The sequence below is a fragment of the Coregonus clupeaformis genome, chromosome 16 (genome assembly GCF_020615455.1).
Source record: "Coregonus clupeaformis isolate EN_2021a chromosome 16, ASM2061545v1, whole genome shotgun sequence".
Classification (NCBI taxonomy): domain Eukaryota; kingdom Metazoa; phylum Chordata; class Actinopteri; order Salmoniformes; family Salmonidae; genus Coregonus; species Coregonus clupeaformis.
In genome coordinates, this window is record NC_059207.1 from 43580116 (window position 1) to 43599453 (window position 19338).

General features: G+C 43.7%; 2 protein-coding genes across 4 annotated transcripts; one reads left to right on the plus strand and one right to left on the minus strand.

The window, feature by feature from the left end:
* Positions 1-1439: 1439 nt before the first annotated feature.
* LOC121584957 (ankyrin repeat and death domain-containing protein 1A-like) lies at positions 1440-6873 on the plus strand. The gene is made up of 15 exons (XM_041901236.2): positions 1440-1842; positions 2555-2655; positions 3024-3122; positions 3296-3394; positions 3638-3742; positions 3874-3978; positions 4096-4194; positions 4328-4426; positions 4616-4714; positions 4863-4961; positions 5198-5296; positions 5406-5501; positions 6029-6230; positions 6513-6644; positions 6742-6873. The coding sequence occupies exons 1-15, from the start codon at positions 1563-1565 to the stop codon at positions 6795-6797; spliced, it is 1770 nt and encodes a 589-aa protein (XP_041757170.2). The 5' UTR covers positions 1440-1562; the 3' UTR covers positions 6798-6873.
* Positions 6874-7290: 417 nt separating this feature from the next.
* On the minus strand, positions 7291-17461 carry poc5 (POC5 centriolar protein homolog (Chlamydomonas)). 3 transcript variants are annotated; one of them, XM_041901233.2, is made up of 13 exons: positions 17318-17461; positions 15772-15855; positions 15060-15213; positions 14048-14155; positions 13642-13868; positions 12663-12839; positions 12364-12468; positions 11610-11789; positions 10332-10503; positions 8853-8989; positions 8365-8466; positions 7879-8061; positions 7291-7739 (listed from the first exon to the last, which is right to left on the minus strand). In XM_041901233.2, exons 1-13 carry the CDS (start codon positions 17378-17380, stop codon positions 7602-7604), a joined length of 1830 nt encoding a protein of 609 aa, XP_041757167.2. In that variant the 5' UTR covers positions 17381-17461; the 3' UTR covers positions 7291-7601. The 3 variants fall into 3 exon arrangements, with proteins under 3 accessions (XP_041757167.2, XP_041757168.2, XP_041757169.1); XM_041901234.2 differs by lacking the exon at positions 17318-17461 and adding an exon at positions 16554-17006; XM_041901235.2 differs by lacking the exon at positions 14048-14155.
* Positions 17462-19338: the final 1877 nt, after the last annotated feature.

The following is a 19338-nucleotide window of genomic DNA, read 5'->3' on the forward strand; positions in this document are numbered from 1 at the left end:
TTATTCTCCTTGTGTCATTGTGATGAGTATTTAATGTGTACAGTACAAATTAGGATATTACGATAGAATCGTCTATCGATGATGATTGACGGCCATCGTCAATGGTGACAACATCATGATGTGACAGACGATGGTTTAGCCTATTTGAACTTGACTGACGCTGTGCGTCAGGGCAGCACACGAGATATTCTGAGTAATCTGCCTATTCCTATTTGCTATAGCCTATTTCAGCGCAAAATGTACAGTCAGAAAATATTCTCTCTGTCTCTCTCGCTGTCAGATGCATGGGCCTTATAGTCTAAACCTATTCATTTTTTATAACGGACACCCCTTAACTATATTGTGTCTAGCTGTTTAAAAAAAACGTAGGCTATATTCCCTTGTCTCTCCATTCTATATGACTATGAGTTTGGGGTATAGTACGCTTTCATCATTTTATGCATGCATTCTCTACCGATCAAACAATGAGTTCCATCTCAAAAACCTGTTTAAATGGCCTAAAAATGTAAGGTAGCCAGGGGACTAATAAAGAGAGCGAACAAACAATATCAATGGCCTATAGAAAAATATAATGACAAGTTTAAGCTTATTAATTAAGAAATAAATTATCCATGTGGGCAGAAAAATCCATCCATGCGAGGTAATTAACCAAATGACCAATAATATATCCTCCTACTAGGCCTATCATGATTTATAACCTAACTCACTATGGTAAGAAAGCCTGTTCCTTATCAGTTGACTGTCCATCATGTGCGCGAGACACACACACACACACACACACACCTGTTCCGTGGCATGCTGAAACTCTAGCGCCGTCAAACTTAACTCTGGACCTCGAAGCCAGTTCCACTGCATTTTTTCATTGTTCCCCTCTAATCAGGGACTGATTTAGACCTGGGACACCAGGTGTGTGCAATTAATTATCAGGTAGAACAGAAACCCAGCAGGCTCCGTCTGGACCTCGTAGTGTAAGAGTTGAATACCCCTGGGGGTGGGGGGGGGGGGCAGGACCGAGTTTGGGAAACCCTGAGTTAGTCTACATCTGACATCGCCCAACCCTAGCTAGTACAAATCCATTTAAACACATATATGGCCTAGACTACTGTTGTAGTTTAGATTGGAGCTTAGATTCATAATGATATAATGATCGTCTACTTTACAAACATATAGGCCCTTAGTCACTAATCAAATAAATGAATGACAAGATGGGATTAATTAATCTGCACTCATACAGTTTATTCCAATCTTAGACTGCAGGTGCAGGTAGAGCATTACATAATATTTATCATGCACTCACTGTGAGTGTCTGTGAAGGGTGTGAGCTTCTAGAGTAAACAGACGTCAGCCCTCCTGCCCGGGGAATGTACATACATTGCTCCATTCCCACACCAATTTGTATTCCTTATGCAGGAAGAGCTTCAGTGTACGATATGCACAGAGAAAGGGTTACTAGACTGTTGTGTATTTGACAGTGCTGAGTTCTCTTTAGGTTCCTCAGTATCTGCTCCAGTGAAAAGGTCCAGTTCCTGACCAGACTGTCTGCATTCATTCAGTAATTCTACATGGTTGTTTGGCAAGGCAAGTATAAAGCAGAGAAGCAGAGGTTGTATAAAGCAGAGACAGCCCAGGCTCCAGGAAGAAGTCACCAGATATTCACTATGGAGAGAAGGTCCTTGAAGGAGATAAAGTTTCTGAAGGAGAGGATGGGGGCGCAGCTGAAGGAGCTAAACCTGAACCCTAAAACACGAGAAAACACGAAAAAAGCAGTGAAGGGATTCACAGACTTTATACAGAACAAGGAGACGGAGGAGACAGACAACAGCTACGATAACAAAGAGATGTGTGAGTACCAGGTTTGTGTGTGTGCTTACGCATGCGTGTGTGTGGGCACGTACATGTAAATGGATGATTGACTTAAAGCCTGTTTAGATCATTTGAGTAAACACTGACAACTAAGGTGGTAGGTTAAGGTCAAAATCAAAAGTAAGAATTATAGCCTGAGGCAACAGAGCCTGGCAATTGCCCTGTTTGACAGGATTGTAAAGTGTGTTCTTGTAATTATGGTATCACATGTTAAGAAACATTTTGTGAATATTCAATGCTAGCAAATTCTTATATAGACCAAAGCAAGCAATGAATATCCTTATCCTCTTGATTATAATGACCAAGCATGGAATCTGTTTTGATAATATACTGTAGAAATGATGATTGCTCATGACCAAACCCCTGATCATTCCTATGGTTGAATCCATGTTGGAAAACCTTTATAAGGTGTGTTAGGCATACCCTATATGCTCTTTGCACACTGGGTGTTCACATCCAGTCAAATCATTACCCATGACAGATAAATGCTCTACAAACACAGCAAAGAGCTGTGTTTGTATAGGGCACACACACAGACACACACACACACACACACAACTCATTCCACCCTCATATTATTCAAAGTAACTCCAATTTCACACGCTCTGAAGAAAAACATTTTCTCTGAAGAAAAACATGCATATTGATGTCTTATTGTGAAGCACCTTGTGTGTCTGTTGTGTGTTTGTAGTGTTGGCGCTAGAGAAGGAGTACATTGACGCAGCAAAAATAAATGATGTACAGACCATGAAGCTTCTGGGGAGGGCGGTCAATGTCGACGCAAAGAACTTGGTGAGTCAGTCCTCATATCCATGGAACACCAAAGGTCAAATAGGGGGTGCTTATATTTGTCCTGTTTCACCCATGTGTGTAGTATGAAATGGAAATGTGTTTTTTGCATATCCCCCTGAGAGTGGGGTCACAGCCAGGGATCAGCCATTAGTGACCATGGAGCAATTAGGATTAAGTCCCTTGCTCAAGGGCAGATCAACAGACTTTTGACCTAGTCGGCTCAGGGATTCGAACTAGCAAAATTGTTGTTACTGGCCCAACACTCTAACCGCTAGGCTACATGCAGCTAGCCACACTGCAGTTAATATAACCATATATTCTGTTCTGTGTCACTTGTTTGAATAACTTGTCCCATGCATTGATCTCAGCATGATCGTACTGCCCTGCACTATGCAGTAGCTGGAAAAAACATAGAGGCCGTCCAAGTCATTCTACAGCGCAGAGCAAATCTCAATCAAGCGGACAAGGTAGGAAGACAACACTTTTTCATTGTTACTGATGGTGACATTTTAAGCTTGTCCTCTTCAACAAACAATCAGACATGTGAAGAGATTGGCCATGGTTTGTGAAAATGAAACAGCTCCACTCTCTCTATATATCTTTCTCTCTCCCCCTATTTCTTCCATACATACTCACATAGCATGGAGTGACAGCCATCCACCTGGCTGCCTGGTTTGGGAGTGTACCCATCCTGAAGTTGCTTGTGCAGGGTGGTGCTGACCCAGGTGTTCAGAATGTGGTAGGGAGCCTCTGTTAAAAACATTCTCTTTGAATCCAGAAGGCCTTGAATGTGTCTCAGAAATCCCTTTCCTTGTCCCGCTGGTCAGACCTAAGTTGTTCTCTGACATCTCAGACATCTGGGATGTCAATTACAATAAACAACCATCGAGCCAATTTCTACATAGCCAATGGAGAATCCAATATGTCAAATTGTCTTGAGGTGTCATGTATGGAGATGGTGAGTTGTATTATCTGTTCTCAGGTGGGAATGAACATCCTGCACTGTGCTGCTATCAACAACCACACCGACATAGTGACGTTCATTATCTACGACTTGATGATGAAAGAGCTGGACAAAGAGGACCTGGTAACTACATAGACATACAGTATCAGTAACCATTACATCCATTTCAAATGTTGGTTGGGCTGCCTTTGTTCAGTAAGCTGACCTTTTTTCATCCTCTCCTCTTCTCTTCCTCCGCCTTCTCTCTTTCTCAGTCTGGACACAGGGCGTTTGCGTTGGCAGCAGAGCATGGCTCTGTAGAGATGCTGCAGATGTTGATGGAGGAGGCATACAATATGGCCACCATGGAGGAAGACCAGGTGTGTGTGTAGGAGGCTGTATGACTGTTCCACTGTTTCTCTATCTCCCCTTCCCGTTTACTGTGTTTCTCTCCTTTCCTCCCAACCTCCTGCTTTTCCTCTTTCTCTAAATGCTAGAATGGGGACACACCTCTGCACTTGGCTGCCAGCAATGGCCATTTGGACGCCGTTCAGCTACTGTTGAAGAGCTTTGATACCCGTGATGAAGTCAATATGGTAGAGTCCCACTGGAAACACTGTCTGAAGCTGTTTGATTGCCAGCATGTGTGACTGTGTTTGCTCAATGACTCCACCATACTGTAGCTGCTTTAGGTCAATAGCTGATCAATGAGTGATGTATCTGGGGCAGGTTGGGGAGACAGCTCTGTACCTGGCTGCTGACGCTGCCCATGAGGACTGTGTCCAGGCTCTGTTGGAGGCAGGCTGTGACCTAAACATTGTCACCATGGTACGCCAGCAAACCACACCAACCTCACACTCCAACCAGTCATTAAAATGGACACCACTAGGCATAGTTACTAAATCATTAAAGGAAGGATCCCTCCAGACCCAGTTTGGAGGGGACCCCCCACCACACCACCACCACACACACACACACACCCACCATTCAATGGGAACCTCTCCACTCCTCTCTTAGAGCCAATGCTCTGCTCTACACCCTGTCTCAGAGAAGGGCCACACGTCATTGGTGAAACTCCTCATAGAGAACTCGGCCCAGATGGACTTACAAAACCAGGTGAGAGTGAGCATAGAGAACTCGTACTAAGTCTTGGTCAACCATGAATACAGCCAACATGTTATCCTAGTAATTACTCAGTAGTAAGTGACCTGACATCAGAGAGTTTCTATCTAATGGTCCATGTTGGTTGTGTCTCTGTTGGCAGCACCTCCAGGCTCCTCTCTACCTGGCAGTGAAGAACTGTCACATCCCTGTCATCCACACACTGCTGGAGGCTGGCTGCAACATCAACATCACTGATCACGTATGTACAACGCATGTGCACTCAGTCCACATCAATGTTGTAATCATAACTAATGCTATTTTGAAATCATCAGTGCATCCCAAATGGCACCCTATCCTCTGCTGAATAGGGTGCATTTGGGATGCAACTAATGATTTAGAGACATTGTAATGGTTATGGGTTTGAGTTTGGTAATCTGACTCTAGATCTGTGGTTAAGGGCAACTTGTACCTTGAGCTCCTGTCTGTCCTCCTTAGAGGTCCCAGACTGTCCTGCATGTAGCAGCAGAGCTGGCCAGAGTGGACATTGTTGACATGCTTCTGAAAGCTGGGATGGACCTGACCCTCCTTGACAAGGTGAAACATGGACAACCACAACTATGATCTAAACCTGAATTGGCTCATTTGACCCCTCTCCTCTTCACTGCAACTTCCCACTCAGTATTTTCTGCCTTGTTTTGAGCAGCAGGGTAAGACGGCACTGGGTGTGGCAGCCCGAGCAGACGAGGTCATCATCGTGGACATGATCATCAAGGCAGAGAGATATTTCACATGGAGGAGGGTAATAAAGGACCATAATGGAAATAAATCACTTCATTGTGTGTTTATCTTATATAATTGTGAAAGAATATAGACCGTGTACTGTTATATGTGAGTCCTCCCTATAAGTGATATGGCTGTATGTGTGTTTTTAAATGATCAAATGCGGTACATTCAATCAATCAATGAGACTAATACGTTGCGGTAGTGGATGCACTGTCCATGCACTGTCCAATCCATGCACTGTAGTGGAGCTGGAAATCAATGATTACATTCATCACAGATTATTAATTTCCTATCACAACTCCAGATGAATCCCTGTAATACCATTAATGCTGGCTGTGGAAAAAGGATTTGTGCTGAAATGCTTGACAACCAATTTCAGTGTCAATTTGATTATGTTTCTTCCAACCTTACCTGACAGTCAAAACAAGTGGCTCTGGCATTCAATAAGCATGGGCCTGCGTGTGCTTGTCTCTGGACACTGTGCTCAGTGTGTGAAGCTTGTGTCCTTTCTCAGGAGGTGACTTAATGTGATTACCCTTCCAGGCCAACACTGAGCTTAATGAGAACCTTCACAGCCAGTGTCCGCTGACGTTTAAAATAGACCATCGCGCGGAGAGCAAACAGGTCCGCGGTACGGCCTGGCACCTGGCCTACCACCTGCTGGAGCCGGGTGACTGGAAGAGGCTGGCGCTGCACTGGAACTTCACTGAGCAGCAGGTGGCTGCCATCGAGGTGCAGTGGACAGGTGACACAACACCGCTGGCTCACAGTGTTGCCCAGGGGTTCATTGTTCACAGGAATATCAGAAAATATGAGAACTCATTAACTGATTACAAATACAACATTTAAATATATGGTAAGAGGGATTCTGATGTATTTGTTCTGTAGTTACTTGGCATTGTGTCCCAAAAACAATCCACTTAACAAGGAAAGCTTTAACTACACTAACTTTATTGATGAATGTTTCCCTTATTTTACCAAGTAAGTGGACACATTCTCATTTAGTCTGTTCACTGTTTGTGTGTAGGGAAGCGGAGCTACCAGGACCATGGGAACAGGATGCTGTTGATCTGGCTCCATGGGTCAGAGCTGGCCCAGAGGAATCCAGCTAAAGAGCTCTACCAGGGCCTGCTTGCCATAGGCAAAAAGACTATAGCAGGTATGGTGTGTCCATGACCATTACCCCATAGAAAAATATTACATTAATGTTGAAGCCATAACAGAGAATTATAGATGGCTGTTTGGTTGTTTTGCAGATAAAATACGAATGGACACAGAGGAAGGAGACATTAAGAAATGCATCCTTTCATAAAGGGTGGTGAAAGTGTCTACGGACAGACGTTCAGTCAACGAGATTCTATATTTTTCCAAAGGAGAGCATTTGTGTGGTTATTTTTCAATGGATCTGTAGTAGTACAGTACACATTTCCATTTATATCTATTTAGTGAATGGTTTATTATTCTGAGAACATTTGCAATTCATGTTTTATTCATGTTCCATCAATTTACCGTAAAGGTTTATAGTGCAGATTTTGGCCAAAACCTTAACATATGGTCTTGATACAGTCCTGAAAACTTGACCACAAGTGTTGTTCTCAACACAACATCATCAATGCAATATTATTTAAAATATGCGATTTCACACAACAGTCAAAGACTTGACTTTCCATAATTTAAAAACAACAAATAAAAAAATTTAAGCAAATACAAAAAGAGTTCAGTCATTCACAATTTGAGAAGTAAAACTAGTGAAAAAGTAATTATCCAAATGCTCTGAAAAGACAAGACGGTTCCATCAGTCGCCATTCTACCTTCCATTCCAGAGTGTTATATCAGGTTTATTGATTGCATTAAAAAAAATATTTTCTGTAATCCTAAACTTAGTTCTCACAGAAATGGTTCAGGTCCTTCATAGATCTCTCACAGTAGTGAGGGAGTGAGTGTGTGTGTGTGAGTGAGTGAGGTGTAGCGTATGTGTAGAATATTTGGGAATATTCAATTGTGCATGTGTATCAGCTTGACTAAGTTATGTATGGGAAGACTACTTGTATTTGCATATAAGGTAGTGGAATTTTCCTATGTGAACCATACGTGATATGGTTTTGCGTGTGTGTGTTTACTCAACCACTTTGATAGAGTGTATGTGGTAGGCGGAGTGTGTTCTGGAGGAACTCTTGCTGCTGGAGGGGCCTTGGCCCTGTTGAGAGGAGGAGGAGCGGGGGAACTTAGCTGCTGTGGCCTGACCCACCGTGAGCTAGGAGAGAGAAAGAGAGTGATAAGTGAGACAGGTTGAGGCCTGCTCAGCGAAGGTGTTTCTACAGATCATAAATCAACTTGTTGTTTGGTTATTTTGGTTAATCGTAAAATAGACATGTTTGGTGATGATGGTGTACCTGTGTGACGGGGTGATGGCGCTCCACGATGACAGAGCTCATGGGAGGAGCCACACCCATGACCTGGAGGTTGCTGGGAGCACGGACGGAGCTGGAAGCGCGGAGGTCGGCACGTGCCGTGATGCGAGCGGTCACGGTTTTGGAGGCTTTCTGTTGACCCGATGTGATCACCCGTGTACTGACCTGATACAAATGATGATCATTAAGGAACAGTCAATAAATACACGTGACCTTTCACATTGTTTGATAAAGGGTGAGAAAAGGTAACAGTAACCAGACAGTAGTTGACACCCTTTTCTCAAACACTTCCCATCATGGATTTAACAATGGCTGAAACTCCCTCTAACCAATGATTACACCAATCTAATGATTGTACATCCATGACAGAAAGTGTGCAAGTGCACACTTTAGGAGCGGGGTAGAGAATCAGGACATAGCCATGATAAGCTCCCAGTGCAATAGACCATCATCAATGCTAGTACTAACCTGTCTGTGGGAGCTTGCAGTGCCCCCTGGTGGTAGGGTGCTGTGGACCACCGTGGTGGAGGGGAACACCCCAGCCCTGGAGACTGGAGCACTGGAACCCACCTGACGGAGAGAGTGAGTGAGTGGGCAAATATTAAGAGTGCGGGCAGAAGCCCATACACAGGAAAGGAGATGAAGGAATTAGACAAACTGAAGCCCTGTAAATATAACAGGTCTATCCATTGTATCACACAGTGGCCTCGTGTGTGTTTGAGGAGTCAGCAGTCATAAACCAGTAACTCCAGACAGGCTGTGACTGAACATTGTGTAGAGGTAATTATGAAATACTGTTAGTGAGAAAATGTTTAGTCTTGAGAAAGAATAAATACAATGGCAGCAAATGATGTGACAATATGATGTTTAATGATGGTGGAACCTGATCCATAGTAGTAGTGAAAACCATTGCATATATAGACTGTAACCAGGGTGTGTGTGTGTCAGCGTCTCACTGTCTCCTCTGCATCACTCTGGGACGGTGGAACAGGGGGGTCAAAGTGGACCGGGCTGAACCGAGTGGAGGAGGCAGGCCTTGGCTGGAGACGGGCCAATGAGCCGGTGCCAGGATCATCCCGAGGGGGTGGAGCATCTACAGAGGAAAGACCAATAAAAACAGTAATATAATAATCTGTACACAGGCTTATGTTCTGAAGCCAGACCAGCTTCATGACTGGACACCAGAAAGCTGCTAATCAAATAAACCCAGTATAATCAAATCTGACCAACATAAATCACATTCTGTCATTTGCAGACAGTGGCCCTGTCAGTTGTAAAATAAGAGACAAATTACCGTATGACATTCCAGATTATTCCGATGAGAAAATGTGAATTAGATTACCCCCCCAAAAATGACAAAACTCAATTAATACACAGATAAATGTATGTGTTGAAACAGAAACTAGAACCACTCTTTTAGTTCAAGCGGAATCCCTAAAATCTCATACATGCATTTGTGGACGACGACCGCCACACCAAGGTTACAACCTCCACAGAGCACCACTCAGTCAGCATTTTCTAAGATTTACCATCATCACGCAAGGAGCCAAAGTGTCAATAACAGCAGACTGCACAACTAGTGTCTGTGTTTTAGGGTAACAGAGCCTAACCAATAGGCTAATAAACTGAATGTGTGGCTTGATCAGATACAACTGGGGGAGGTGATATAATATAGGGGTGGGCATTAGACATTTATGGACTGTTCGAGTACTCGAATGGGGAAAAAATATATTTTTATAACACAAGGCCCGCACTGGAAGAAAATGTGTGCATTTATCTATATGCCAACAGTGGGCAACAATGCCTAGTTAGATCATAACCATTACAGATAAATCCTAATTGCTAAATGCTCTGCAGCAGAGGTAACTCTGGGTCTTCCATTCCTGTCACGGTCCTCATGAGAGCCAGTTTCATCATAGCGCTTGATGGTTTTTGCGACTGCACTTGAAGAAACTTTAAAAGTTCTTGAAATGTTCCATATTTACTGACCTTCATGTCTTAAAGTAATGATGGACTGTCGGGGTGGTATAATGCATTAAGAAGGAAATAAATTCCACAAATTAACTTTTAACAAGGCACACCTGTTAATTGAAATGCATTCCAGGTGACTACCTCATGAAGCTGGTTGAGAGAATGCCAAGAGTGTGCAAAGCTGTCATCAAGGCAAAGGGTGGCTACTTTGAAGAATCTAAAATACATTATGATTTGTTTAACACTTTTTTGGTTACTACATGATTCCATATGTGTTATTTCATAGTTTAAAAAAAAAAAAAATCATAATCTCTGGTTAAAGATTGAGTTTTGACGTCCGTTCGGGTACTGGATTACTCTTGCCCATCCCTAGTATAATTAACTTATTTTAACAATCTGTTCTATGAATTAAAGTGTCAGGAACATAGTTTTTGTTGACAGAGCCGTGTGTGCGTGTTACTAACCGTGCAGGTCGTGCTCCGTGCGTCCCTCTCCAGTGTGGAACATGCTGAGGGCCTCCATGTTGAGGGCACACACGCCCCTCATAAAGGCCTTCTTCATGGACTCCTCATAACGCTCCTTCTCTGAGTGCAGCCTCTGGATCTCAGCCTGGGCAGCATCCACCGCTGCCACGTGCTACACAGAGGGCGAGGGAAAGGAAGGAGAGAGAGGGAAGGAGAGAGGAGGGGGGGAGAGAAGGAGAGAGATGGATTCATTAATTTATCATCACTGTTAACCGTACTTTAATTAAAATGCAAAGGTCACATTGGGGAAAACATAATTAAGAGGACTGGCTAGATTGTAACTGAGGAATGAGGTTGAATGGAAGCTTGTTTCACATCTCTAACTCTAAACAGACCACCTACTCTCTCTGCTCCTCTAAGCTGCAATTCCTCTCTCTCACTGTAATAACCATCTATCTCTCTCTCTGTGCTAGGCTGTGTTCTGTTCTAGCTCTACTCTTTCTCTGCACGTCTACAGTTCTGCCAATAACTCTATGCCATTCCTCTCTCCCTCTCTTTATCCCCTCTCTCTTTTTGCTAGGCCTATGAGCCTTTCCTACACTGTCTCTACACCACAGGAGGTTGGTGGCACCTTAACTGTGGAGAACGGGCTCGTGGTAATGGCTGGAGCGGAATTGATGGAATGGTATCAAATACATCAAAACCCATGGTTTCCATGTGTTTGATACCATTCCATTTGCTCCGTGCCAGTCCTTATTATGAGCTGTCCTCCCCTCAGCAGCCTCCACTGCTCTACACATCTATGGAACTGTCGATATTCCTCCCTCTCCCTCCATCCCTACCTCCCCCCTCTCTCTCTGCGTGCTAGGCCCACTCGCTGCTCTAGCTCCTCTCTTTCACTGGGCTTTAACTGCAGCCTCCATCAATCAGGCTCACTCACTGCTTTAGTGCAGCAATTATTCATCATTATTAAAATCTCTTCACACAGCCCGACTTCCAGAAAAAACTTCAAAAAGGTATATTTGCCATTTAAAATGCTGAAAGGTGTCAGGTCTGCAGAACTATGCAGTATAGTGAATGACACTATTTATGTAAGACAATGTTTATTCCGTTTCTCGGTTGTCCAGTAAGTGTAGCTAGCTACTGTTCTGTGCTCATGTGAAACTGTCTTCTTCTTTTCAGAGTGCTGGAACCAGAGATCATATGTAATTGTATGGTTGGAACTGTATAGGCCTACTCTATGTAGTAACCTGTGTGTAGCTCTTCCTTCCTCCTTACCTCTGCCATCTTGTCCTCATAGTCAGCTGACAGGCGCACACAGACCTCCTCTGCCCGGGAGCGGCACGCCTTCTCCACCTTGTCCTTCCAGCTCCCCTGGACCAGGGCGTGCCAGCCTGCCCACACCTTCCTCTTCAGCTGCAGACGGTAGTGCTGCTCTGCCAGCTGGGCACTGTGGGCCTGGAGAGAGGGGGGGAAGGGACACATGGGACAGCAGGACAGACAAGGGACAGGAGGAGGAATGCTTAGAATGACTCTGCTACACACAGGAATCAAACCTACACATTTTAACAGGAAAGAACTTGGGATTTTCTACACTTTAGATATTTAGTGAAAAACGATGTATTAAATACTGTCACATGGATGCAAATATCACTTATTTAACCCATGAATATCAGGCACCGGACCAATAATACTACACGGAATAAAGAATCATAAGTGGAAAATCTACGTGTGAAAACGTAATGTATGCATGTTCAATGGTAATGCATGTGTCAGTTAACCATGCAGAGATTCAGGATTTGCATAACCCTGCTAGAGTACTGTCAACGCTTAAAGGTACAGTTCACCAAGGATGCTATGACATTCATTTCACAGATAAGATATGTGTAACTAATTCCGTGGTTAAAGTAAAGGGGTGAAAATAGACATTAAGATGCAGTGTGCCGTATACGTGTGTCCCGTACCCACTGCTCCCCATCTCATCTACCCCCTAGTATCGTATGAGGGAGAACCCTCTCCCCCTGTCTCTCACCTCCTCCCTGGCTTCGCTGTGCTGCAGTCTCCAGTGGGTGAAGGTCCTCATCAGCTCCAGCCTCTCCCTCTGTCTGTCCACCGCCTGGCTCAGGTTCACTATCACCTACAAGCAAAACAATAGAAGTCACACACACACACGATGCCTCACACACTCAATTCATCATAACACACCAACACTGTTGAAGACAATTGTATGACTGTCTTTACATAGGTAAGACCCTACCAGTAGTGTGTGTGTGGTGCAGAAGTGCGTGTGGTATGATATGTGTGTGATGCGTGTGTGTGTAGACTGCGTACCTCGTCCTTCCTGTGGTTGGAGGTCTCGTAGGTGTGGAGCAGTTCCTTCAGGCTGTCCATTTCTGCAGTGAGGCCTGCTATACAGGCAGCATGCTTCTCCCTCTCCTTCCTCACCTCCAGCTTGTGCTGCTCCATGAAGGCCAGCTTCCACTTCCTCAGCTCCATCAGCACGTTGGCCTGGGGAGGAGACAGGGATGGAATGGTTTAACAAAGAGTATCACGAAACATACCAGTCCACTTCAATGACACAATACAGATACTGAATCACAAATGACAAATCAAGAATCAGATGAGGAATTCCTGTTCATTTAGGAAACACATCACTGATAGGGACATGACATCTGATACGCACTATAGATGCGGTAATGAGGTCAATGGAACGCAGACCGTGGGGGATAGAAGGATGGCGGATTGGCGCACATTCAACAAATCTGATCTAACAGTGGATATTCGTCATGATTGATGTATTGTTACAGGCCCACAATATGGTTACTAAAGTCAAATTTTGATATATTTGGCTGTTTTCGCTGCATAACCCTTTTCAGGTTTAGAAGTGACTGCTAAATTCTACCTCCAGTTTGTACAAGTGGGCAGCATAGCTAGCATAGAGAAATCGGTGATGGTAGTCTGTGTTTTTTAACTGTAATGCAGTTGATTGGTGACGATGACATGAACATGTTATTGGGGTTGACATCAATACAAGTATTATACTCCAATTTATACCTCAACATAGTGTGAAATACACATATAAACACTAGCCTAAATGTAGGCTAATTTTGCTGGAGGGAAATTAGGAGATTCGGGATCTTTCCCCCATGCGTTTCCATTGTTTTGGTCGAGTACCATTGACCTCTTTACCGCATCTATCAGGCCAACAAAATATAATCCTAGAACACAGCCTCATAAGGATCTATTCTCGCCAAGCTAAAATACATCTCCAGACATTAAATAGACAGACAAAGAGGCAGGGCAGGCTAACTTTGAGCTTGTCACTCCAGGTGTCCAGGATGTTCTCCATCTTGTTCATATTCTCCTCAGAGATAAACATCTCTGTCACCATGGTGACCAGGGGGTCTGGGCTGCTGTGTCTGGAGCTCTCAGACGGCGTCTGCAGTCTGTCCGAGTGTCTGTCTGAGTGAGCGTCTGAGACAACAGATGACCTGCCAGCCATCTCTTCATTACCTGGTTTATTTTCTGCACACAAACCTGATAAAGAACCACAGTTGTCAAAATAATGTTTGATGCTCTGGGAGCATCAAAATAGTATACTATCATTTTATATATCCCATGCCTGTTCAGTCTCATGGTCTTTATAATAATGCTTTTTATTGGACTAAGTATAGTTACAAAGCATATGGCCCTCTGTGTTGGCTGTGTGTATTTACCCTCAAACGTGTGTGAGTGTGCCCTGGACTCCACTATAAAAGGGGAGGCCCGTGCTGACCTCACTCCCCTGCTAGAGCGTCTCCCATCTTCAGCTTCAGAAACTGAGCCTGAGAGGCAGAGAGAGCCAGAGATAGAAAGAGTGAGAGAGAAACAGAGAGAGAGAGATAGAGAGAGTGTGTGATGGTAAGAATGCTAAATAAGAAAACTCTGTCTCTTCATCCAGGAATGCATTTATGTCAATATCTTAATTAAATCCTGCAGAGAGAAGAAAAAAAGTCTGCACTCTAAAGAGCAGTTTGGGCAGGATGCCAGCATGTCATTACCAATCAGGCACACAACATCCTGCCTGCTTTTACATCCCAGTGCACTACTCCATGACAGTTTAAGCTCTACAACTGAGAATGCCATGGTCTGGAGAAAAGACAGATAGACTGTGTGTAAGCTGGGTGTAAGCTTGCTTGTGGAAGAGAACGAATGGTTCTTCTGATCCTAAATAGAGTACCTAGTACATTTTACATTTTAGTCATTTAGCAGACGCTCTTATACAGAGCGACTTACAATTAGTGAGTGCATACATTTTCATACTTTTTTCATACTGCCCCCCCGTGGGGATCGAACCCACAACCCTGGCGTTGCAAACGCCATGCTCTACCAACTGAGCTACATAGGGCCGTAGTAGTGTCAATGCCTCTCAGTCTGTGTTTTGGGACAGGTCTTGGCTATCATCAAGCAGTTCATCTCTCCATGTCAAGTGTTTGGGTACTTGTGAAATACACATGGAACATTCAACAGCTTGTTGGGCTTGGTGCAATCGAGGCTATGTGTGCTCGGGTTAAAAGACTGTGACAGAGAGAGGAGCATTTCTTAACAGAAAGACCCAAAGCACGACAGAACCCAAATCCTTTATGACAGTTGATCATTTGAAGGGAGCAATGTGGAGTGCCTCAAGCTGTGTGTCTGTCAGAGCGGCTTAGTGTAACGAGTGTGTGGGTGAGCAGCGGCCCACTGTACCTGCTGAGGGATGGAACCTCGCGTCATCATTTCCACGGGAACTCTGTCCATCCGCAGACAGTTGTGTGGCGCTCAGAAGCTGCAGTTGAGCGGCGGGCTGCGGGTCATACTTAGGAGTGACCACTGCGTAGCGGAGAAGTTCTTCATATTCATCCTGTCCATAATATGCAAAGAGACATTGAATTGTGAATAAAGTGCTCCTTGCATAAGTTGTCACTAGTTACCACAGCCACAAAGTCATAATTATCGCTAAACATTTTACATTTACATTCTAGTAATTTAGCAGACGCTCTTATCCAGAGCGACTTACAGTTTAGTGAGTGCATACATTTTTTCATACTGGCCCCCCGTGGGAAACGAACCCACAACCCTGGCGTTGCAAATGCCATGCTCTACCAACTGAGCTACACGGGGCCATCTATTTCAACAATTTCTCTTCTTAAAATCTGATTTTGAACCTACCTTAACCACACTGCTTACTTTATTGCCTAACCATAACCTTCAATTAAGACCAAAAAGCTAATTTTAGTTTTCATGCATTTTTACGATATTGACTTTGTGGCTGTGGTAACTAGTGACAACCGTGTATATACTGCATGTTTCCATTGCAACCTCATCAAAACAGTCGACTGATGAGTTTTTAAACATGAAGACCTGTATTTCCCTTTATGAACACCTCTCCATAAATCTGTAAAAGGAAGTGCTTTGTTACCTGCAGCTCAGAGGAGACCGAGCTGCCCTGATCTGAGTCCCCTGGCAGAACTGGACTGCTCGGATCCCCTTCATCTGAGGACATCTGAGGAAAGATTAATTAAAATGCAACTGGTTGTTTTAACAGGAACAGCACTTGGAATGGTCCTGTTCTGATGAAGTCAGATAGCATGATGACAAATACTACCTAGCTCATTGACATGTAAAACAACTAGATAACTATTGTACTACATTCAAAGATTCAGCCTAGAAGGGGCAGGAACAACATAAAGGTAGCTAAGGTGAGGGTAGTCTCGCGAGGACAGCCTACAAAATCTCGTTTGGTGATTGTCAGGGTCCGTGCTATTCGGAATCCTTGTAAGGAAGTCCCTACCCGTTGAAATGTAAATGGTTACAGTACGGATATGGGTCGGGTAAGGCAGGGTTTCCCAAACTCGGTCCTGGGTCACGTTTGGGTTTTTACCCTAGCACTACGGTCCGTGCTATTCTTGGGACGTTACCCAATTGAAGTCGACATTTTAAATGGTTAAGGTTAGGTAAGGTTTACGGGAGGGACGTCCCAAGGATCCCTGATAGCTCAGACTATGTTTAATTTGATCAACAGTTTTTTAGGCTAGCTAGCTGGCGTTAATTTAGCTAGCCAGTAACAGTTCGCTAATTTAGCTAGCTAACGTTAGCGTAGTAAACATAGCTAGCTAACATTAGCAAATTAGCGTGTCCACACACGATGCAGCTTTGGAACGAATTTGTCTTATATCATGTCCACATTTGCAAAAGTGTTACCTTAGTGCTTTAGAGTATCTCGAACTGGCTTCGTCTTGCGTTTGTTTTGTGTTATCAACTTGTTGATCTTGACAGTTTCAAATCGCTTGCCTTGGTTTGTATTTCAAACTGGCTTACTTTACAACAAGGCGGAATTAGATTGGTTACTGAGTCGAAGGTCCACACTAAACTACTTTTGATTGGGCAGCGTGTTTCTCTGGTAACAGTAAACGGAAACAACGTTGAACTCGATGTCGTCAAAGATGATGGTCATGTACTTTTGCGTGTCATGATGTAATAATCGGATTTAACTAGCTAGCTCACTAGCTAGTTGTAGTAGCGGCATACGTTTACAATACTAGCTAGCTAGTAGGTTATGATCTCGCTGTATCGAGCCAGATTATTTGATGACTATTTTCAATGGATTTTACTCCATATTATTGGGATTATCTGCCTAATCTCCTGCGAGATTTGGAGCCAAGTGGCCATGCTGTAACGTTAGCTAGCTAGCTGCTGGTATTATTAACTGATCAGATGTAGGCTACTGTAATATTTAACTCCAGCTAGTAAACATCTTGTACTGTAACGTTAGCTGTGTTGCCAGTTGAAATTAATCTGTCAATGTTCATTTGGCATTAAGCAGGGCAAAACACCTTGCGTGTGTGTCCATTCTTTGATAATATATGGCAGTGGTGGCAGCAGCACTGGTTACTGCTGGTTTGTTAGCCTGCAGACCATTGCCCTGGTTAATGCATTAATTAAAACAATTAATCAGTCCCACTTACCTGTCTGAAGTAGGTATACGTCTTTGGTGAATACCACCACCCTGAGAACCTGCCTGTTGACATTGTTGTGGCTGTCAGTCGGGCAACTACTGACTCATAGCTAGGTTCACCTGTACAAACGAAGACGAAAACGCCTTTGAGGTCATAAACCTCATGCTTAATGGCATTAAGCCCCATATGTTGCAGAGGCCTGGCAGACTGGAATGGAGGCGGGACAGACTCAAGACAGCAGAGACATATGGTCCCTCTTGGCCATGGCAGAAATTCCTGTTACTCTTGGACTAGGACCTCCTTACCACCTGGATTTGCAGTGAATAGGCTGCTATGGCACTGTCAGACACAATGCTGGCAGCATTGATATGATACTTGTGACATTTATTTGAATTAGATGCATGAGGGAAAACACTGTGTAATGCCAAACAGTTGAAGTCGGAAGTTTACATACACTTAGGTTGGAGTCATTAAAACTCGTTTTTCAACCACTCCACACAATTCTTGTTAACAAACTATAGTTTTGGCAAGTCGGTTAGGACATCTACTTTGTGCATGACACAAGTAATTTTTCCAACAATTGTTTACAGACAGATTATTTCACTTATAATTCACTGTATCACAATTCCAGTGGGTCAGAAGTTTACATACACTAAGTTGACTGTTCCTTTAAACAGCTTGGAAAATTCCAGAAAATTATGTCATGGCTTTAGAAGCTTCTGATAGGCTAATTGACATCATTTGAGTAAATTGGAGGTGTACCTGTGGATGTGTTTCAAGGCCTACCTTCAAACTCAGTGCCTCTTTGCTTGACATCATGGGAAAATCAAAAGAAATCAGCCAAGACCTCCGAAAAAAATTGTACACCTCAACAAGTCTGGTTCATCCTTGGGAGCAATTTCCAAACGCCTGAAGGTACCACGTTCATCTGTACAAACAATAGTACGCAAGTATAAACACCATGGGACCACGCAGCCGTCATACCGCTCAGGAAGGAGACGTGTTCTGTCTCCTAGAGATGAACGTACTTTGGTGCGAAAAGTGCAACTCAATCCCAGAACAACAGCAAAGGACCCTGTGAAGATGCTGGAGGAAACTGGTACAAAAGTATCTATATCCACAGTAAAACAAGTCCTATATCGACATAACCTGAAAGGCCGCTCAGCAAGGAAGAAGCCACTGCTCCAAAACCGCCATAAAAAAGCCAGACTACGGTTTGCAACTACACATGGGGACAAAGATTGTACTTTTTGGAGAAATGTCCTCTGGTCTGATGAAACAAAAATAGAACTGTTTGGCCATAATGACCATCGTTATGTTTGGAGGAAAAAGGGGTAACTTGCAAGCTGAAGAACACCATCCCAACCGTGAAGCACGGGGGTGGCAGCATCATGCTGTGGGGGTGCTTTGCTGCAGGAGGGACTGGTGCACTTCACAAAATAGATGGCATCTTGAGGAAGGAAAATTATGTGGATATATTGAAGCAACATCTCAAGACATCAGTCAGGAAGTTAAAGCTTGGTCGCAAATGGGTCTTCCAAATGGACAATGACCCCAAGCATACTTCCAAAGTTGTGGCAAAATGGCTTAAGGACAACAAAGTCAAGGTATTGGAGTGGCCATCACAAAGCCCTGTCCTCAATCCTATAGAACATTTGTGGGCAAAACTGAAAAAGCATGTGCGAGCAAGGAGGCCTACAAACCTGACTCAGTTACACCAGCTCTGTCAGGAGGAATGGGCCAAAATTCACCCAACTTATTGTAGGAAGCTTGTGGAAGGCTACCGGAAACATTTGACCCAAGTTAAACAATTTAAAGGCAATGCTACCAAATACTAATTGAGTGTATGTAAACTTCTGACCCACTGGGAATGTGATGAAAGAAATAAAAGCTAACTGACCTAAGACAGGGAATTTTTACGAGGATTAAATGTCAGGAATTGTAAAAAAAACAAAAAAAAAACAGAGTTTAAATGTATTTGGCTAAGGTGTATGTAAACTTCAGGCTTCAACTGTATGTGTCTGTGTCAT